Source organism: Eptesicus fuscus, chromosome 3 (genome assembly GCF_027574615.1).
Source record: "Eptesicus fuscus isolate TK198812 chromosome 3, DD_ASM_mEF_20220401, whole genome shotgun sequence".
NCBI lineage: Eukaryota > Metazoa > Chordata > Mammalia > Chiroptera > Vespertilionidae > Eptesicus > Eptesicus fuscus.
In genome coordinates, this window is record NC_072475.1 from 105,630,272 (window position 1) to 105,647,263 (window position 16,992).

Consider the following 16,992-nt stretch of genomic DNA (forward strand, 5'->3'; position numbering starts at 1 on the left):
GACTGTCTGCCCTACCGGGATTTCTCTTCCAGGAGCCCACATCCTTGGTGTGTCCTCAAAATTTGCATCTTCATTACAAGCCATTAGCATGGAAACTTTATTTAATATTCCAGAATCATATCTGAATGTTGCTTTTTCACTTTTATATTCCACATTGAAGTCAACAGTTTTATCTAAAATTCTTGCTTTGAGAATTTTAAAAAATAGGAAGGTAATTCACAACCTAGATCAATTGCATTACTTGTCCAATTGTAATCATAGTCCATATATGGTCTTATCCCAAGAATAGTGAAACTAACAAATTGCATGGTGGTCACCCATCAACAATATTCCTTTTACAGAGATGTCAGAAGGATGTATTCCAGGTAATAATGTTATTTCAAGTTGTAAAGAAAGTCTCTGAGCCTGGCGTCATTTGACATGTGATAGCACATAAACAGGATACTTAATTTCAGACCAAACCCATGCACTGGCACCTGCTAACTACCCAAGTAGTGTTGTATGTGTGTGTTTTCAATAGAGTGTTACTTTTATTCCAGTTTTGCTTTTTGACCCGTGTCCATTTAAATTGGTGTTTTAATTAGATGCTGTTTTATAAAATATTTATTTGCTACTTGCCCAGACAACGTTCTTTGAAACCCAGTGCAGAAAGTGACAGTTTTGAGGGGCTGAGGAGTGAGGCCTGACACAGTCTTCCTTTAATTTATTAGTATTGATGATTTTATGGTTGGGTTTATGTGCAGAGAAAATAAAAGGAGAAAATCATGCAAAACAAGCTATTAACTGTTGAATTATTTTTTTCTTTTCAATTTAACATTAGATATCATAGCTCCAACAAAATAGATTTATTTCCCTTCCTACTTAAAAGCACTCTGTCCTCATTGATGTTTAGTGCTTACACAAGGGATGTGTTTTGTTTGCATCCATGGAAGCTGCCTTCATTTAAAGAGCCCTGGAGGACAATTCATTTATTTAGTTACCTTTGGTCAAAATGGTTCCTGGGCACTTTAGAGGAATATTGATCAATCAACCCACTAAACTGTTTGCAGAAAGGCAGATGAAACCACTGCATGCCTTTCATAAAAATCCTTTCAATTATAGTTACAGAGTTTTATTTACACCTGTCAGTGCTCCCTTTTATGGCTGTTTTTCTTTCTGCAGAGTTGATTTTCACTCCATCATATCTTTAACTAGTGTAGGTCACAGTGATGGTGGCCAAATGCATGAGGAAATATGGGACTCCTATGGGATTCAGCTTTAGTTCAACCCTTTCAATATGACATTGGTGAGATACTGAGAGAACTTAACTCTTGTTTTCATCAATTGGCCTATGTTAAAACTGGTTTTGTTATACATAATTTTGCTTATGGTTGCAGAACCTATCACAGCTTAAGTGAGGACTTAACTGTATTCCAGCTCTCGCTCCTCCCAGACTCCAGGGTTGTACTTCCCTGCGACCGAAGGCTGGGTGGTCACAAGACTTGCTGTGACAGGGAGATGGAAGTGGAAGTTGTGTGTGTCACTTCAGACACAGGTTTAAGACCCAGTGTTGCATTACCGCATTCTCTTTTCCTGTTCATTTTCCCTTTGCCTTCATGACCAGCCACGGTCTAAAGAGTGGCTTTCCCTTCAGCCTGGTGCCCAGACAGAGAACCATAAAGAAGTGGAGCAAAGCTCCCGCTGATGATTGATAGAAACATGGCATGATTGTCAACCTTAGCTGTTTTAAATTACCGAGACTGGGGGGCTATTTGTTATAGGAGCATAACCTACACTCTCCTATTACATCTTTTTTTTTTTTTAAGGCTCGGTAGAAACTATCTTATAAGTGCCAATTAAAAGGGGATTGAGTTTAGGAGTCACAATAACCAAATGAGAGCATCATCTCTTATCTAAATGGAGCAAATTAATTAAAGTTTTGTATTTATACAATTATTGACCAAGTTGCTTCTCCCTCTCTGTAGTAACTTCATTATTAAACAGAAGGAGAAATCATGGGGACTTTTGGGCCACAAAAACTGCCATTGTTACTTTCACTTTGAGATTTTTTTGTTACCCTTATGTTCATTGCAGCATTATTTACAACAATCAAGATTTGGAAACAGCCTGAGATGGGCATCAGTAGGTGAGTGGATAAAAAAGCTGTGGTACATTTACACAATGGAATACTACTCAGCTGTAAAAAAGGAAACCTTGCCTTTGGGAACAACATAGATGGACCTGGGAAGCATTATGCTAAGCAAAATAAACCATTCAGAGAAAGACAAGTACCATATCATTTCACTTATGTGTGGAATTTGAAGGCCAATTTTATTCATTTTATTCCTTTTTTTTCCCACTCTTGCGATAAGATCTTTTTAAACTTATTTTTTATTGAATTTATTGGGGTGGCATTGTTTAATAAAATTATATAGTTTTCAGGTGTACAATTCTATAATACATCATCTGTATATTGTATTGTGTGTTCACCACCCAAAGTCAAATCTCCTCCCATCACCATTTATTGCCCCTTTACCCTCTTCTACCTCTCTCCACCCCCTTTCCTTCTAGTAATCACCATACAGTTATCTGTGTCCATCAGTTTTTCTTTTTTTTTCTTTATTTGCTTAATCACTTCACCCTTCTCACCGGGCTCCCAATCCCCTCCTCTCTAACAGCTGTCAGTCTGTTCTCTGTATCCATTAGTCTGTCATGACTTTGTTAGTGCTTTTTGACCCAGCAATTCTACTTCTGGGAATGTATCCAAAGAAACCCAAAACACTAATTAAAAAATATATATATGGACCCCTATGTTCATTGCAGCATTATTTATAACAGTCAAGATCTGAAGCAGCCCAAGTGCCCCTCAGTAGATGAGTGGATTTACACAATGGAATACTACTCAGCTGTAAAAAAGGAAATCTTACCATAGGGGACAACATGGGTGGACCTAGAGAACATTATGCTAAGTGAAATAAGCCATTCAGAGAAAGACAAGGACCACATGGTTTCACTTATGTGTGGAATTGAATGTCAATTTTATTACTATAAAACATGTTGCTCTGAGTAAGTCACTTCATTTCCTAGGCCTCAGTTTCCTTACTATGGACAAGGATGAAATTCAAGTAGTAAGAAATGAAAGCAATAACATTCTGTGCTTAATGCACAGTTCACAGAAATCAATGGGAATAGTAAGTGGAACCTAGAACCAAGTCTTTTGGCTCTTCTAGTTTCTGAAAGGTGTTCCTAAAGCTTAAACAATTTTGTCGTAAGTCTAGATCTTCTTGTGAGAGACAGGTCTGAAGTAAAAAAAAAAAAAAAGGATTTTTCAAAGAGATTAAAGTGTTTGAAATGTGAGGGCTTTGTTATTTCTTTATTTTTATTTTTGTTGTTTCTTTAGTGAGTGCTTGATTGAAGTGTAATCTACATATGGAAAGATGCACAAGTCCTAAGAGAACAGCTGGGGGAATTTTCTTTCACAAAGTGAACACACTCATAATCAGCACCCAGAAACCCTCCCTGCCACCACCCCCTAGCAGGGGGTTACCACTATCCTGACTTCTATTAGGCTGACTTCTAACTGCAGTGATTAATTTGGCTGCTTTTTAACTTCACTGAAGAGTACCTGATATAGTCTTTTGAGCTGTCCCTCTTTCATTTAACAGTAGATTTATCCGCGTCTTGGCATAAAGAGGCAATTTGCTCTGTAGTCACCACAACCCAGCCATTCCATTGTGAGGGACACTTGGGAAGTTTCTAAGTTTGAGCTGTTTTTAACAATGAACATTTTAATGCTTGTCTTTTGGTTGATACTATTTCAGGTTTAAGTTTCAGGAGGTAGACATCCTTAGACCTAAGTAGGAGAATCGAGCTCTGTGGCAAAAGATTGCAACTTGGAGCATCTTCCTAGTGATGAAAGAGAACAAGCAGCTCTGTAGTCCCAGGTAGAGAGAGAGGGAATTACAGAGGGAGAGCGGGAGGGAGGGAGGGAGGGAGAGAGGGAGTTAGAGGAGAGAGTGCTGCTGTGCACTACCCTCCCAGCAGAAATTCCATTGTCCCTTTGGTTTAGTCCTTGAGCCTCAGGCAATGACACTGGATGGAATTCTCTGAGAAGCATTTTCTGGAGCAGCATTGTTGTATCAGAGTAAGAAGTAAGCAAAAAATGGTAGAAGGAAAATATTTTTTCTAGATTTGCTATTCGAACTTGAAGGAATCTTGTAGACAAACAAAATATGTCAAATACTAAATCAAAATGCATTATCTATATATATAAAAGCCTAAGTAACTGTTACGACTGGACAGCTGGATGACCAGCCAGTAGCTGTGACATGCACTGACCATCAGGGGCAGATGCTCAACACAGGAGCTGCTCCCTGGTGGTCAGTGCACTCCCACAGCCAACCTCCCACGGTCCCTCCCCCTGGCCAGCCGGCCCCGATTGGCCCCATTTGGGACTGGGCGAGATGCCCCGATCGCTGGCCAAGCTGAGGGACCCCACCCGTGCACGAATTTGTGCACCAGGCCTCTAGTAATTCATAAAGAAGAAGGAGAGTGTGAGCAATTGACAATTCACCTAATTCCATTGCTGATAGATATTGAAGCTCACAGCCCTCCTCCCACCAAATCTAACGTTTGGTGTGTAATCATATTAAAGATTGTAACTGATCCTTAAGCATAACTTTTTCTTTATTCTTTTCTTCATAAAACCATGAAATTATAAAATAATAAATAAGAGGCAGAATGCCAATAAGCTTGTCAGTTTGAATGTCACACTTGTTCTCATTCCTGAAGTATGAGGCTCTTTTGGGCCTCCCAGAATGTTTAGAGCTTCCTGCTATTAATCCTTCCCACCTACCTGAATTTCCAGCTTCTCTCTTTCATCATGTTTTTCTTTATGCATGATGTGATTCGATCATCCACTAGTTACTGGCCAAAAGAAACTAAAGAAAGCAGATCTTTAGTTCAATTAAAGTAACTTATTGAAAATAATAATAATAATAATAATAATAATAAAAGTAACGTATTGAGTACTTTATGTGCATTTTCTCTAATCTGCCCTGCAGTTTTGAATGTTATTATCCCTGTTTTGCATATGAGAAAACTAAGGCTTGGTGAGGTTAAGATCTGAGGCTTAAAAGATCCAAGATCACTATTTAGACAGAAGCATTCTCTTTCCTCCCATCTTTCTACCTGGGGATGTCTGTTTTGAGACTTACACTTTCAACCCAAAGCTGTAAAAGTTGAACAAATGGTGCCTGGTATCCTGAGAGCTCTAGTTCACATTGGAAGGCTATTTTGTCCCTCAGGGAACATTTGACTACCTATGTCTGGAGACAGCTGTAGGGAGGAAGATACTACTAAGATCTAGGAATGGAGGCCAGAGATACTGCTAAAGATATTCTAATACGCAGGACAACCCCACAACAAAGAATTATCTAGCCTAAAATGTGCATGGTACTGAGGTTGAGAAACCTGCCTTAGAGAGTGTTTGCACATCATAATGGTGTTTATTAAGCCTAGAAGAATGATTGATTGCATTTGAAGGAGTCAATGAGAGATGGTTGAAAATACCTCTCAAATTAAAATACTCTTCCTCTTGAAAACCCCACTTCTCAGTATCTATTGCAGAGAAATAAAATCACCCATACACAAGAGTGCATATGTATAGGGATATTATAGTAGCATTATTCTTTGTGGCAAAAATTTAGTAACAAAGTGAATGTCTTTTAATTCGCAGTGAATGTGTGAGACAGAGTTACTACATTTATGTCATTGAATGTGCAGTCAATAAAGAGAACTGAGAAGAGCCAAATCAGTTGTGACTGGGACTCTCTGAAAGGCTGAGAGGGACATGCCGAGGCACCTCAAATAGCTCTCTTCCTATTTAACACAGATCTTGATTTGTACTGTCTCCCAAGTAAAGAGGGTGGTGGGATCACCACTGGTTTGCTCCTCATTCTGATTCCACATAAAAATTCCTGCATATTTAGCTCTTAATTGCTGTTTCACTCAGGAATGGAGCCACCGTTGATCATCAGAAAGGTACCAACAGTGAGTTTTCCCAGCTTTCTACAGAATTCTGGCTCCTGGTCTGGGCCCTCTCTACATCACCTTGGAGCCAAGCAGGCTCTGTATGGCAGGCTCATTCTGCAGGAGGCATGGTCCTCACAACAAGCACCTGAAACGAACCCCTCATGTGAGCAGACACTCTTCTGCCTACACTTCTCTGACTCACTGGCAACAGCTTGGTTGTAACCATTTGGTGGTCTGTCTTAGTCTGCTTGGGCTGCTATAACAAAATACCAAAGACTGGCTGGCTTAACCTACAGACATTTATTTCTCACAGTTCTGGAGCCTGGAAGTTTGGAACTGATTCGAGTTGTTTTAGGACGCAAGGGTGATTTCCTTCCCGGGTTCTTGTCCAGATGGATTAGAAGACTGAAGCCACAAACAAGAGGTGGTAGGTGAAGGGTACAGAAACTTTATTGCAAGCAAATACTACCTCTAAAACCTTACTTCTAAATTCTAAGCCTAAGACTCTGTCCCCCTTGGCACAGGGGGCTAAGAGGGGTCACCTAGGAAAAGTGTCCTCTAAGTTCCTAATCCTAAGAGTCTGTCCCTCCTGGATGGACAGAGGGGCCCCTACGAATGATGACCGCTGCTTTCTTTGTCTCGAGGCATTAAGTAGGCTGGAGACCCTCCTTCTCTAGCGTGGAAGCTTAGCCCTGTAATCAGCTCCCAGGACCCCCATGTCCGCACTTTTCCTCCATTTGGTCATCTTATCTGTTTAGGTTGGAGTCACTTTTGATTTTATCTTATAGCTTTCTCCAATTGTGCTGGCCTGGACAGGGCTACTTTTGATCTAACATATGGTCACTTTAATTGCTCAGGCCAGAAATGTTTCCATCTGCTTGAACCGCTCCCTCCCAAGGCATTTCTCTATCCTCTGTACAAGTAAGATAAGCACTCTGGTGTCTTCAAGTCCCTATCTATGCATTTCTCTCCCATGGACCCTCTGTATTCCCTAAACCTTCCTAATTAAGCTAGCTAGCTATCAGCAGATTCAGTTCCTCATGAGAGCCCTCTTCCTGGCTTGCAGAAAGCAGCCTTTTCCCCATGTCCTCCTCACATGGTAGAGAGACGAAGCCTTAGTGTCTTTTCCTCTTCTTATCTATAATAATAAAAGTGTAATATGCTAATTAGACCAGACAGCCAAAGGACCTCCTAGACGTCCTTCGCGACAAAGCCTTGGTGGCAGGGCCCAAGGCAGAGCCGGTTAGGGGCAATCAGGCAGGCAGGTGAGCAGTTAGGGGCATCAGGCAGGTAGGCAGAGTGGTTAGGGGTGATGAGGCAGGCAAGTGAGTGGTTAGGGATGATCAGGCAGGCAGGCAGAGGGGTCAGGGGCAATCAGGCAGGCAGGCAGGCGAGCGGTTAGGAGCCAGTGGTCCTGGATTGCAAGAGGGTGCAGGCCGGGCTGAGGGACCCCCACTCCCATGCACGAATTTCATGCACTGGGCCTCTAGTAAGGGTAATAGTTCCATCTGGGGGGCTCCACCCCCATGACCACATCTAAACCTAACTACCTCCCAAAGGTCTCACCTTCAAATCCCATTACAATGGGAGTTAGGGCTTCAACATATGAATTTGGGAGAGACACAGACATTCCGTCCATAGCATGATCTCCTCAGTCATCAGGAACACAGGCCCTGGGACAGACTAAATCCTGGTTCTGCCATTTACCAGCCATGACCTTGGGGAAATTATTTAGCCTTTCTATGCCCCAGTCTCCTCATCTATAAAATGGGTTAGGAACAGTATCTATTTCATAAAGTGGTTATGAGAATAAATTAGTTAAGACATGTAATGGCTATAGAGCAGTGCCTTGGTCATACAAAGAGCTCAGTAAATGTGATTATCATTATTCCCTTCTGGATTCAGATAAGTCTTAAGTTAATCTCTTCTCAAAATATTACCTAACCTGGTTTAAGTACCCCAGCAGCTTTCTTTCTATCCCAACCTTTGGTTGAAGCATCCAGTTTAAAAATAAAACAAAGCAGTATTTATTACACAAACAATATAATAGTAATGGGGATTCATGAAGGACATGGCTGAAGTTCCTGGGGGTGGGAGAGAGAGAGAGTTATTTCAGCAGTTCTCCATAGCCATCCCAGTTTGGGGACGGTAGGGAGGGTGCTGTACCCAGCACGTTCTGTACTTGCAAAGTTGCTCTTTTCCATTTTCAGAAGCTCTATTTAGTCATTGTAATTTGTGGCTTTCTTCAAAGCTAAGTATAGACAAAGCATAATAATAAAGTAAACTAGCTCATGCTGAGCTTAAATGAGTAGTGTTCTCTTATCAAATTCTCTTGCGAGTTTTAATAACTTCTTTAATTTCTCTGTTATTTTCCAATATTGTATACCTGTTCCAGAAGTACTCATTTTGTCTTTCCTAAACTGGCTTTCCTACGCTGGGGAAATGACCAAATTATTCTGCTTTCTTCCTCCTGCCATTCCTCTATTCTTTGGTTTTTAGCTCCCATTCAATTTAGCAGCTGTTGATCATGGTGAGAGTCTGTAATTGAGTGAGTACCAGTGATGCAGTGACTTGTCAGAAAATTTCATTCGAGGGAAACCATTTCCAGGACATGGGGAGAGAGAATGAGTAGAACATACATACTTATTGTACTTGCTTGGGAACTAATAGAGTGGATTTCAAAGTGGAGTTAGATTGGCTTATTTTCTTTGACTACATGACACACTATTCCTTTTTTCTTTTTTAGGTTTAATATTAGCCTCTAACAGAAGGCAGGAAAATTCCCTGTCTGGGTTGAGACACAGACACTATTTTAAACTGTAAGCTTTCAGGAAATGTAACACATAATGCTCACTATGTCACAGGAACTCAGCAAACATGAGTTAAAGTCTTCAGGCTCAAAGGTCCATGCTCAGAAAAGACCATGGATTGTCCAGAGGTTACCATAGGCTGCTTCTACAGATTATGTGTTTCTAGGTTTGAATCTTCCTACCTAAAAAACAATGTCTGGTACCAACATTTCAAAGTACCAGAATAAGAAGGGTGAGCAGCTGGAGCTGAGGTTTAGGATGAAAGGAGCAGAAGAGACCTGCCTCTTTGTTGGTCTGGGGTACTCTCCAGGACCAACCGAGATGCTCTTCCACGCACATTCTCTCCGAGCTGAATGCCCACAGCTGCCTGAGCATCTGTGCTCTTCAGCACCTCTGTGCCTTTGCTTCCTCTTCCTGAAGCAACTCTTCCTACAGGTGCACTCACCGCCCCAACCCAGACCCCACTCGAACAATGCCAAGTCTTGTGCCAGCTGGGATTAATCCCCACCCCAGTGCATTCCCACGGCATTCACTTCATGCCTCTCTTGTTATACTCCAGGGTCCATGCTTCTAAAAATCAGACCTGGAGTAAGGGAGTTGGGTCTAAGAAGTTATTTGGGAAGAGACCCCAGGAAGCACTTTGAGGGAGTAGGGTGAGGCCAAGAAAGAGGAAAAGCCAATAATGTTGTTTCAATGAGCAGTTTAGTGTGGTGAGCAATTTCAGCTCAACCTCATCAGAGACCTCCTGAGAGTCCGGGTGGCACATGCTCAAAAGTGTCCTACTAAAGGGCAAACATCTGGCATCCTCACTGGATGTGAGTTGTTCTGCAGATGCCAATTCTCTGACACTGCCCATCTGCCTCCAACTGCTGAGCTGCTCCAAGGCTAAAGAACAGCTCCATGTGCAGAGGTGCTGGCAGCCACAGCCCCTAGGGCAGCAATGCTCAACCTGTGGGTCGCGACCCCTTTGGGGGTCCAACGACCCTTTCACAGGGGTCGCCTAAGACCAAAGGAAAACACATATTTCCGATGGTCTTAGGAACCGAGACACCGCTCCTCTATCCGTCTCCAGGCGGGTCCGCCCACATGCAGATACGCCCACATACGAGTACCCGGCGTGATGACATCATCACGCCAACCCCATCACATACACCCCGTACAAATACAGGTGCATGTGACAGGGTTGGCGCCATAATGTACTTATGCGGACCAGTCACACATGTGTAGAGAGCAGCTGCTGTGTTGAAAGCAGCTACTCTGTTAAAAGCAGCTACTGTGTTGAAAGCCGCAGTATTGGAGGTAAAACGACACTTCATGAATTATAATTACTGGGTAAATGTAAAATCATGTACTGTAAAATCATCAACTACTGCAAAAAAAAAATATCTGTAACATGGAACTTAATCTGGATGCTGATCGTTCTTTTTATATTCAGCTGTGGTTGATGTGACTATTGCCCCCTTGTGATAGTAACAGGCGTGTAAAAAAACAACACAGAGAATGGTAAATCATAGGAAACTTTAATGAACTGTATTGACTGAACTATGCCATGTATCATCTTTTGTGTTATTAAAGCTATTGTTATATATTATTTTCATTAGCAAACCATCCCATGACAATGGATCGTGTAGAGAACGTTAAGAAAAGAAAATATAGTGAGGATTTTTTACAGTATAGTTTTACCTCAATAATTACAGCAGGAATTGAGAAACCGCAATGTGTTATTTGTTGTGAAGTTCTATCAGCCGAATCTATGAAGCCGAACAAACTAAAACGCCATTTTGGTAGCAAGCATCCAAGCTTTGCCGGCAAGAATACCAACTATTTTAGAAGCAAAGCTGATGGACTCAAGAAAGCCAGACTTGACACTGGTGGCAAGAACCACAAACAAAACGTAGCAGCCATTGAAGCTTCATATTTGGTGGCACTCAGAATCGCCAGAGCTATGAAACCTCACACCATTGCTGAGGATTTACTGTTGCCAGCGGCCAAAGACATTGTTCGAGTTATGATCGGAGACGAATTTGTTATGAAATTGAGTGCAATTTCCTTATCTAACGACACTGTCCGCAGAAGAATAGATGACATGTCTGCTGATATTCTTGATCAGGTAATCCAGGAAATTAAATCTGCTCCACTTCCAATATTTAGTATCCAGCTTGATGAATCTACAGCCATTGCAAACTGTTCACAGTTACTGGTTTATGTGAGGTATATTAATGATGGCGACTTTAAAGATGAGTTTCTTTTTTGCAAACCTCTTGAAATGACAACTACTGCACGTGATGTATTTGACACAGTTGGTTCATTTCTGAAAGAGCATAAGATCTCTTGGGAAAAGGTTTGTGGTGTTTGCACAGATGGTGCTCCAGCTATGCTAGGATGTTGATCTGGATTTCAACGTTTGGTACTGAATGAGTCACCAAAAGTCATCGGAACTCACTGTATGATTCATTGGCAAATATTAGCAACGAAGACGCTGCCACAAGAGTTACAAGAAGTAATGAAAAGTGTCATAAGTTCTGTCAATTTTGTAAAGGCAAGCACTTTAAACAGTCGACTGTTTTCACAACTGTGCAACGAGTTGGATGCGCTGAACAATGCTCTGCTATTTCACACTGAAGTGAGATGGTTTAAAACGTTCAAGAGGAAAAGCTTTAAAACGTGTTTTTGAGCTTTATGATGAACTCAAAATGTTTTTTAATCAGAAAGCAAGACTGCAGTTTGAAGCACTTTTCAGTGATAAAAGTGAACTGCAGAAAATAGCTTACTTGGTTGCCATCTTTGCCATCTTGAATGAGTTAAATTTATCAGTTCAAGGACCAAATGCAACATGCCTGGATTTGTCTGAAAAGATCCGATCATTGCAAATGAAACTTCAGCTTTGGCAAAAAAAAATTGGATGAAAATAAAATTTACATGTTGCCTACCTTATCTGCTTTCTTTGAGGAACATGACATTGAACCAGACAAAAGGATTACGATGATAATTTCTGTGAAAGAACACTTGCACATGCTTGCAGACGAAATTTCATCGTACTTTCCAAATCTACCTGACACCCCATTTGCACTTGCCAGAAGCCCATTCACAGTCAAAGTTGAAGATGTTCCTGAGACAGCACAAGAGGAGTTCATTGAACTTATTAACAGCGATGCAGCGAGAACTGATTTCTCTACAATGCCAGTTACAAAATTCTGGATCAAGTGTTTGCAGTCATATCCTGTTCTGTCTGAGACTGTGTTGTGCCTTCTTCTTCCATTTCCAACAACATATCTTTGTGAAACAGGGTTTTCCAGCTGGTTGGTTATCAAGTCTAAATACAGAAGTAGACTTGTTGTGGAAGATGATCTTCGTTGTGCTCTTGCAAAGACTGCCCCGAGAATTTCTGATCTGGTGAGAAAGAAGCAATCTCAACCTTCACACTGACGTTGGCTTTTTACGCATACTGTCGCAAAATGTAGCAATGTAGTTTACTGTTGTTATATTAAGACTGTTACCCATGCTACACCATGCTTCAAGACAAAATTTCATTTATTTGTAATTAGAAATAAATATTTCACAATATATAATTACATATTGTTTTTGTGATTAATCACTATGCTTTAATTATGTTCAATTTGTAACAATGAAAATACATCCTGCATATCAGATATTTACATTACGATTCATAACAGTAGCAAAATTACAGTTATGAAGTAGCAACAAAAATAATTTTATGGTTGGGGGTCACCACAACATGAGGAACTGTATTAAAGGGTCTCGGCATTAGGAAGATTGAGAAGTACTGCCCTAGGGGAACTGTCCAGAATGGGAGGAGGTGGAGGTTGAAGGGATATGACTTGACAAGGACAGCTTGCTACAAGGATACTAAACAAATATCTATTGAAATACTGACTATGTGCCATAGAATAATCAGACAGGCCTTGTCCTTGACCTTGGGGAACTAACAGTCTCACAGAAAAGACAGGCAATAAACAAATAATTACAATGACGTTGATGAGTATATTGACTGACACTTATCACCCACTGATACAAAACCTACCATTTGATTCTTATTAGATTAGATTGTTTTTTAGAATATGTTTTTATTGATTTGAGAGAGAGAGGGAAGGAGAGAGGGAAACATCAATCAGCTGCCTCTTGCAGGCCTCCTACAGGGGATCGAGCCTGCAACCCCAGCATACGCCCTGAATGGGAATCAAACAGGCAACCCCTCGGCGCATGGGACAACACTCAGCCAGCTGAGCCACGCCAGCTGGGGCTTACCAGATCAGGTTTTTATTTTGTAAGAAGGGGGAGTTCACTTTTTTCTATAGATCGTAGAGACAGAGAATAATTTTGGTGAAAAATTTTTTGGTGTCATTTTGTATCCTAGGTTGATGGAGTTGAATTTGAAGTAGACATAAAAGGAAATGAGAAACAGAAATGTAGAAACACAACCTGCTGATTTCTTTCTTTCTTTTTCTTGAAAAACGACCTATTAAAATAGCTAAGTGGATACTCGATTCAAAAAATCAGAGGCCAAAGTCTATTTTCTTGCCTTGCCTGATAAATAATATTCAGTGAATGCTAAAAAGCAGCTCAAAAATGGAAAGAAAAATGCCTTAAAAGTGGGCTTGTCTGTTATGACTTCAATTTGAGGTGAAGAGGGGAGTGATAGAACCAACAGAACTGTTGATCACAGTACTGTAGTTTTCTAGAACTTTAAAAATATAGTGTCTTGGAGGCCTTTCAGTTCCTGGCCCACCATGTGAGGAACTCGATATTTACTGAAATGAATTAAAAACTTGCATTCACACAAAAACCTGCACAAAGATGTTTATAGCTGCTTTATTCATAGTTGCCAAAATTTGGAAGCAACCAAGATGTCCTTCAGTAGGTGAGTGGATATAAAACTGTGGTGCATCCAGACAACGGAATATTCAGTGTTGAAAAGACATGAGCTATCAAGTCATGAAACAACATGGAGGAAACTTAAATGCATATTACTATGTGAAAGAAGCCAATCTGAAAAGACTATGTATGGTATAATTCTGACTATATGACATTCTGGAAAAGGCAAAACTATGAAGACAATAAAAAGAACAATGATCACCATTGGTTGTGTGGGAAGGAACAATGAACAGGCAGAACACTGAGAGTTTTAGAGTAGTGACATTATTCCAAATGATGCTATCAGACTGGATCGATGTACATATTTGCCAAAACCCATAGAATGTCCATCAAGAGTGAACCATAATGTAAACTAGAGATGTTGGGTGATAATTATGTGCAATGTATGTTCACTGATTGTATTGAATGTACCACCATGGTGAGGGATATTAATAGTGGGGGAGGCTGTGCATGTGTGAGTTCAGGGGGTATATGGGAATTCTTTGTGCCTTGTGCTCAATTTTGCTGTGAACCTAAAACTGCTCTAAAAATAAATTTTATTAATTAAGTAATGATTGGATTGTTAGAAACACAAACCTGTGTTTTGCCAAATTAAAAATAATTTTTTAATCATGGCAAAACTAATTAACTTTCGGGTGACATAATTTGACATGATAATTCATGGTGCCTTTTTATATTTACATTTAAACTAAATGTAATTCAGTAAAGTACTTATTATGGATTCTACTGCCACTCACTTTGACAAGTACTATTGAGAAATATTAATCTTAAAATACATAGTTCAGAGATGCCAGATCATCTTTATTCATGAAATTATGTTCCCAGAAACAGTCTAGAACTCTTTTACACAATTGTGCATCCCTGCATTTCATTTCCATATTTGTATTCTCTGCCTCACTCCCTAGGCAAACTAAGGGCTCCACATAACTGTACATGCAATATGCAATTTTGCTTTGGATTTTAAGTTCAGAGTATATATTGGTGTGTAATTGTTAAACTATCTATATATCATCCTAAATACAGATAATAACTGTTTTAGCAGTCTTATCTATCAACAAAAGACATTTTGTCCACAGGGAGATTAGGCAACTGAGTGATCATCTTGTGCCAGATTCTGTAAGAGTAAGAGAGTGTAACAAATTTGGGGGCCAGCCTCACCTAACTTCTCCTTAGAGTCAAGAAACATTTCATTGATACTACTGATGTCTTCTTCTGCAACTTACCCTGAGTAACGCTCGCTGTTAAGTGGGATCACCAAGACTTTTGTTTTTGTTCATCTTTCTTTCTACCTACTTTGTTTTTACTAAGCATACCTTATAGATGTAGTGAAAACCTTTGGGGCAGAATGTTTGTTTGTTTGTTTTTTGTTTGTTTGAAAAGCTTCTGTGGGAGGGATTTCATTCAGGAATTCTTAACCACTTTTGCTCTGTGGTCCCTGCCAGCAGTCTGGGGAAACCCATGGATACAGTCCCAGAAACAGATCTGGAAAAAGAAATGCCTCTGCTATTTGAATAGAATGGAAGCCTGGGTAACACTTTGAACTTAGGGTAATGAATGAATGAATGAATGAATGAAGGAGCAAACAAACAAGGAAAGGAAACTGGTAAAGGATTTTCATGAAACTCCTGAAAAGCTTCTGATGGAATGCTGGTGGCTTTGTTATAATACCCTCTATGTAGTCCCAAGCTTATCTGTTTCGTCATATGATATTTCAAATGTTAAATGTCCCCATTTTTCATAAGGCTGGTTTAATTTGCAGACTTTCATTGAAGAAAGGTTAGACCCTGACAGATGACATTGCTCCTAGTGGGTCCTTCCCCTTGGGGGCTCTGCAGGACTCCAAGCTGAGCATCATCTAAGGCCCTGCCAGGAGCTTAAGTATATCAGAATGACCCGGACCTGGCATTTGGTGGGGCCCAGGGCATCTGGGGGCAAGACAGAAATTCACAATGAGAAAGTTGCTTGTGCCCTGTGTTGGAGATCCTTTCAATTAAAGCTTTTAACCGTTTTTTCACAAGCAACCCCCAGGGACCGGCTCTGATGGATGGCAGGCTAACATAGCAAATGACTTACTCATCTCACTGCAAACATTCTCAAACCTCAGATATTCTTCCTTCTACAGAAAGCTCCCCGCACTCCTGACAAGGACTTAGAGCAAGAAGCATTAAGAAATGTTGATTTTACTTAAATAAATTAAATAAATGCACAAATGCAAACTCCAGCAGAAATTATTCCTGTTGCTTGTTTTTGTCTTTGAGTCACTAAAGATGAAGAGAACAACCTCCCAGACTGGGTGGCAACCTGGTCTCAGGAGCAGAAGAGCCCTAATTAAAATCCCAGCTCGGCTACTTACTGTGTGACTCTAGGCAAATCACTTAACTTCTCTGAGCCCCCTTTCCCTCATCTCTACTATGGGAGTAAAAATATCCAACAGTTTCATTCCTACTCAAAGCAGGGACCTAATCAGTACCTAAGGTGTAATTGCTATTATTTATGGGCCCAACTATAAAGAGCCATGCATATAAATGATGATATAAGTATCTATCTATCCATTTACACAAATAGTATACATATATCTGATCAACATTTAAAACTGAAAAATTGCATACAAAAATTTTAGATTTGCTGTTTCCTTTGTCTCTTTTTTATGTTTTTTATTTTTATTGATTTCAGAGAGGAAGGGAGAGGGAGAGGTAGAAACAATGATGAGAAGAGAATCATTGATCAGCTGCCTCCTGCACACCCTCTACTTGGGATCGAGCCTGGGCATATGCCCTTGATCGGAATCGAATCCAGAACCCTTCGATCTGCAGGCTGATGCTTTATCCACTGAGGCAAACTGGTCAGTGCACAATTTTCTGTTTCTTTTGAAAGCAAAATCCGATCTGGCAACACTGGGCTATGTCTGAGTGGCAACTGCCCCTGCAGTGACAAGTGGGCACAACCTCACCACTTCTGGACCACTTCACTTATTCTGGAACCAGCCTTTTGGCATTTGTGCCATTTTCTGTCTGCATCCCCATCCCACCTCACCCCACCCCACCCAGGTCTTGAGGCAGGAACTCTTCAGCAAGGCAGAGGCAAACTCCAGTGGGTATTTACTTTCAATTAGGGGCCACCTTTGTCTATCAGCTTGTTGGACAGTTAAACTTGGAAGAGAGGGATTTAGAGATGAGCCAATTCTCTAAATTAAAATTATTTCTGGTCTAACCCTGTTCATTGAGGCCCTCTCCTCTGCCTTTTGCAATGGTTGCCTGTTTGAGCAAAAGGTGCTGCT

The 16,992-nt window shown here is 40.6% G+C and overlaps 1 protein-coding gene across 1 annotated transcript; it reads left to right on the plus strand.

The window, feature by feature from the left end:
* Positions 1-5,994: 5,994 nt before the first annotated feature.
* Positions 5,995-12,336, plus strand: LOC103302963 (zinc finger BED domain-containing protein 5-like). Its single transcript, XM_028136981.2, is given in 5 exon segments — positions 5,995-6,021; positions 8,512-8,548; positions 10,454-11,457; positions 11,459-11,713; positions 11,715-12,336. Coding segments are annotated over 5 exon segments (1,857 nt in total). The 3' UTR covers positions 12,249-12,336.
* Positions 12,337-16,992: the final 4,656 nt, after the last annotated feature.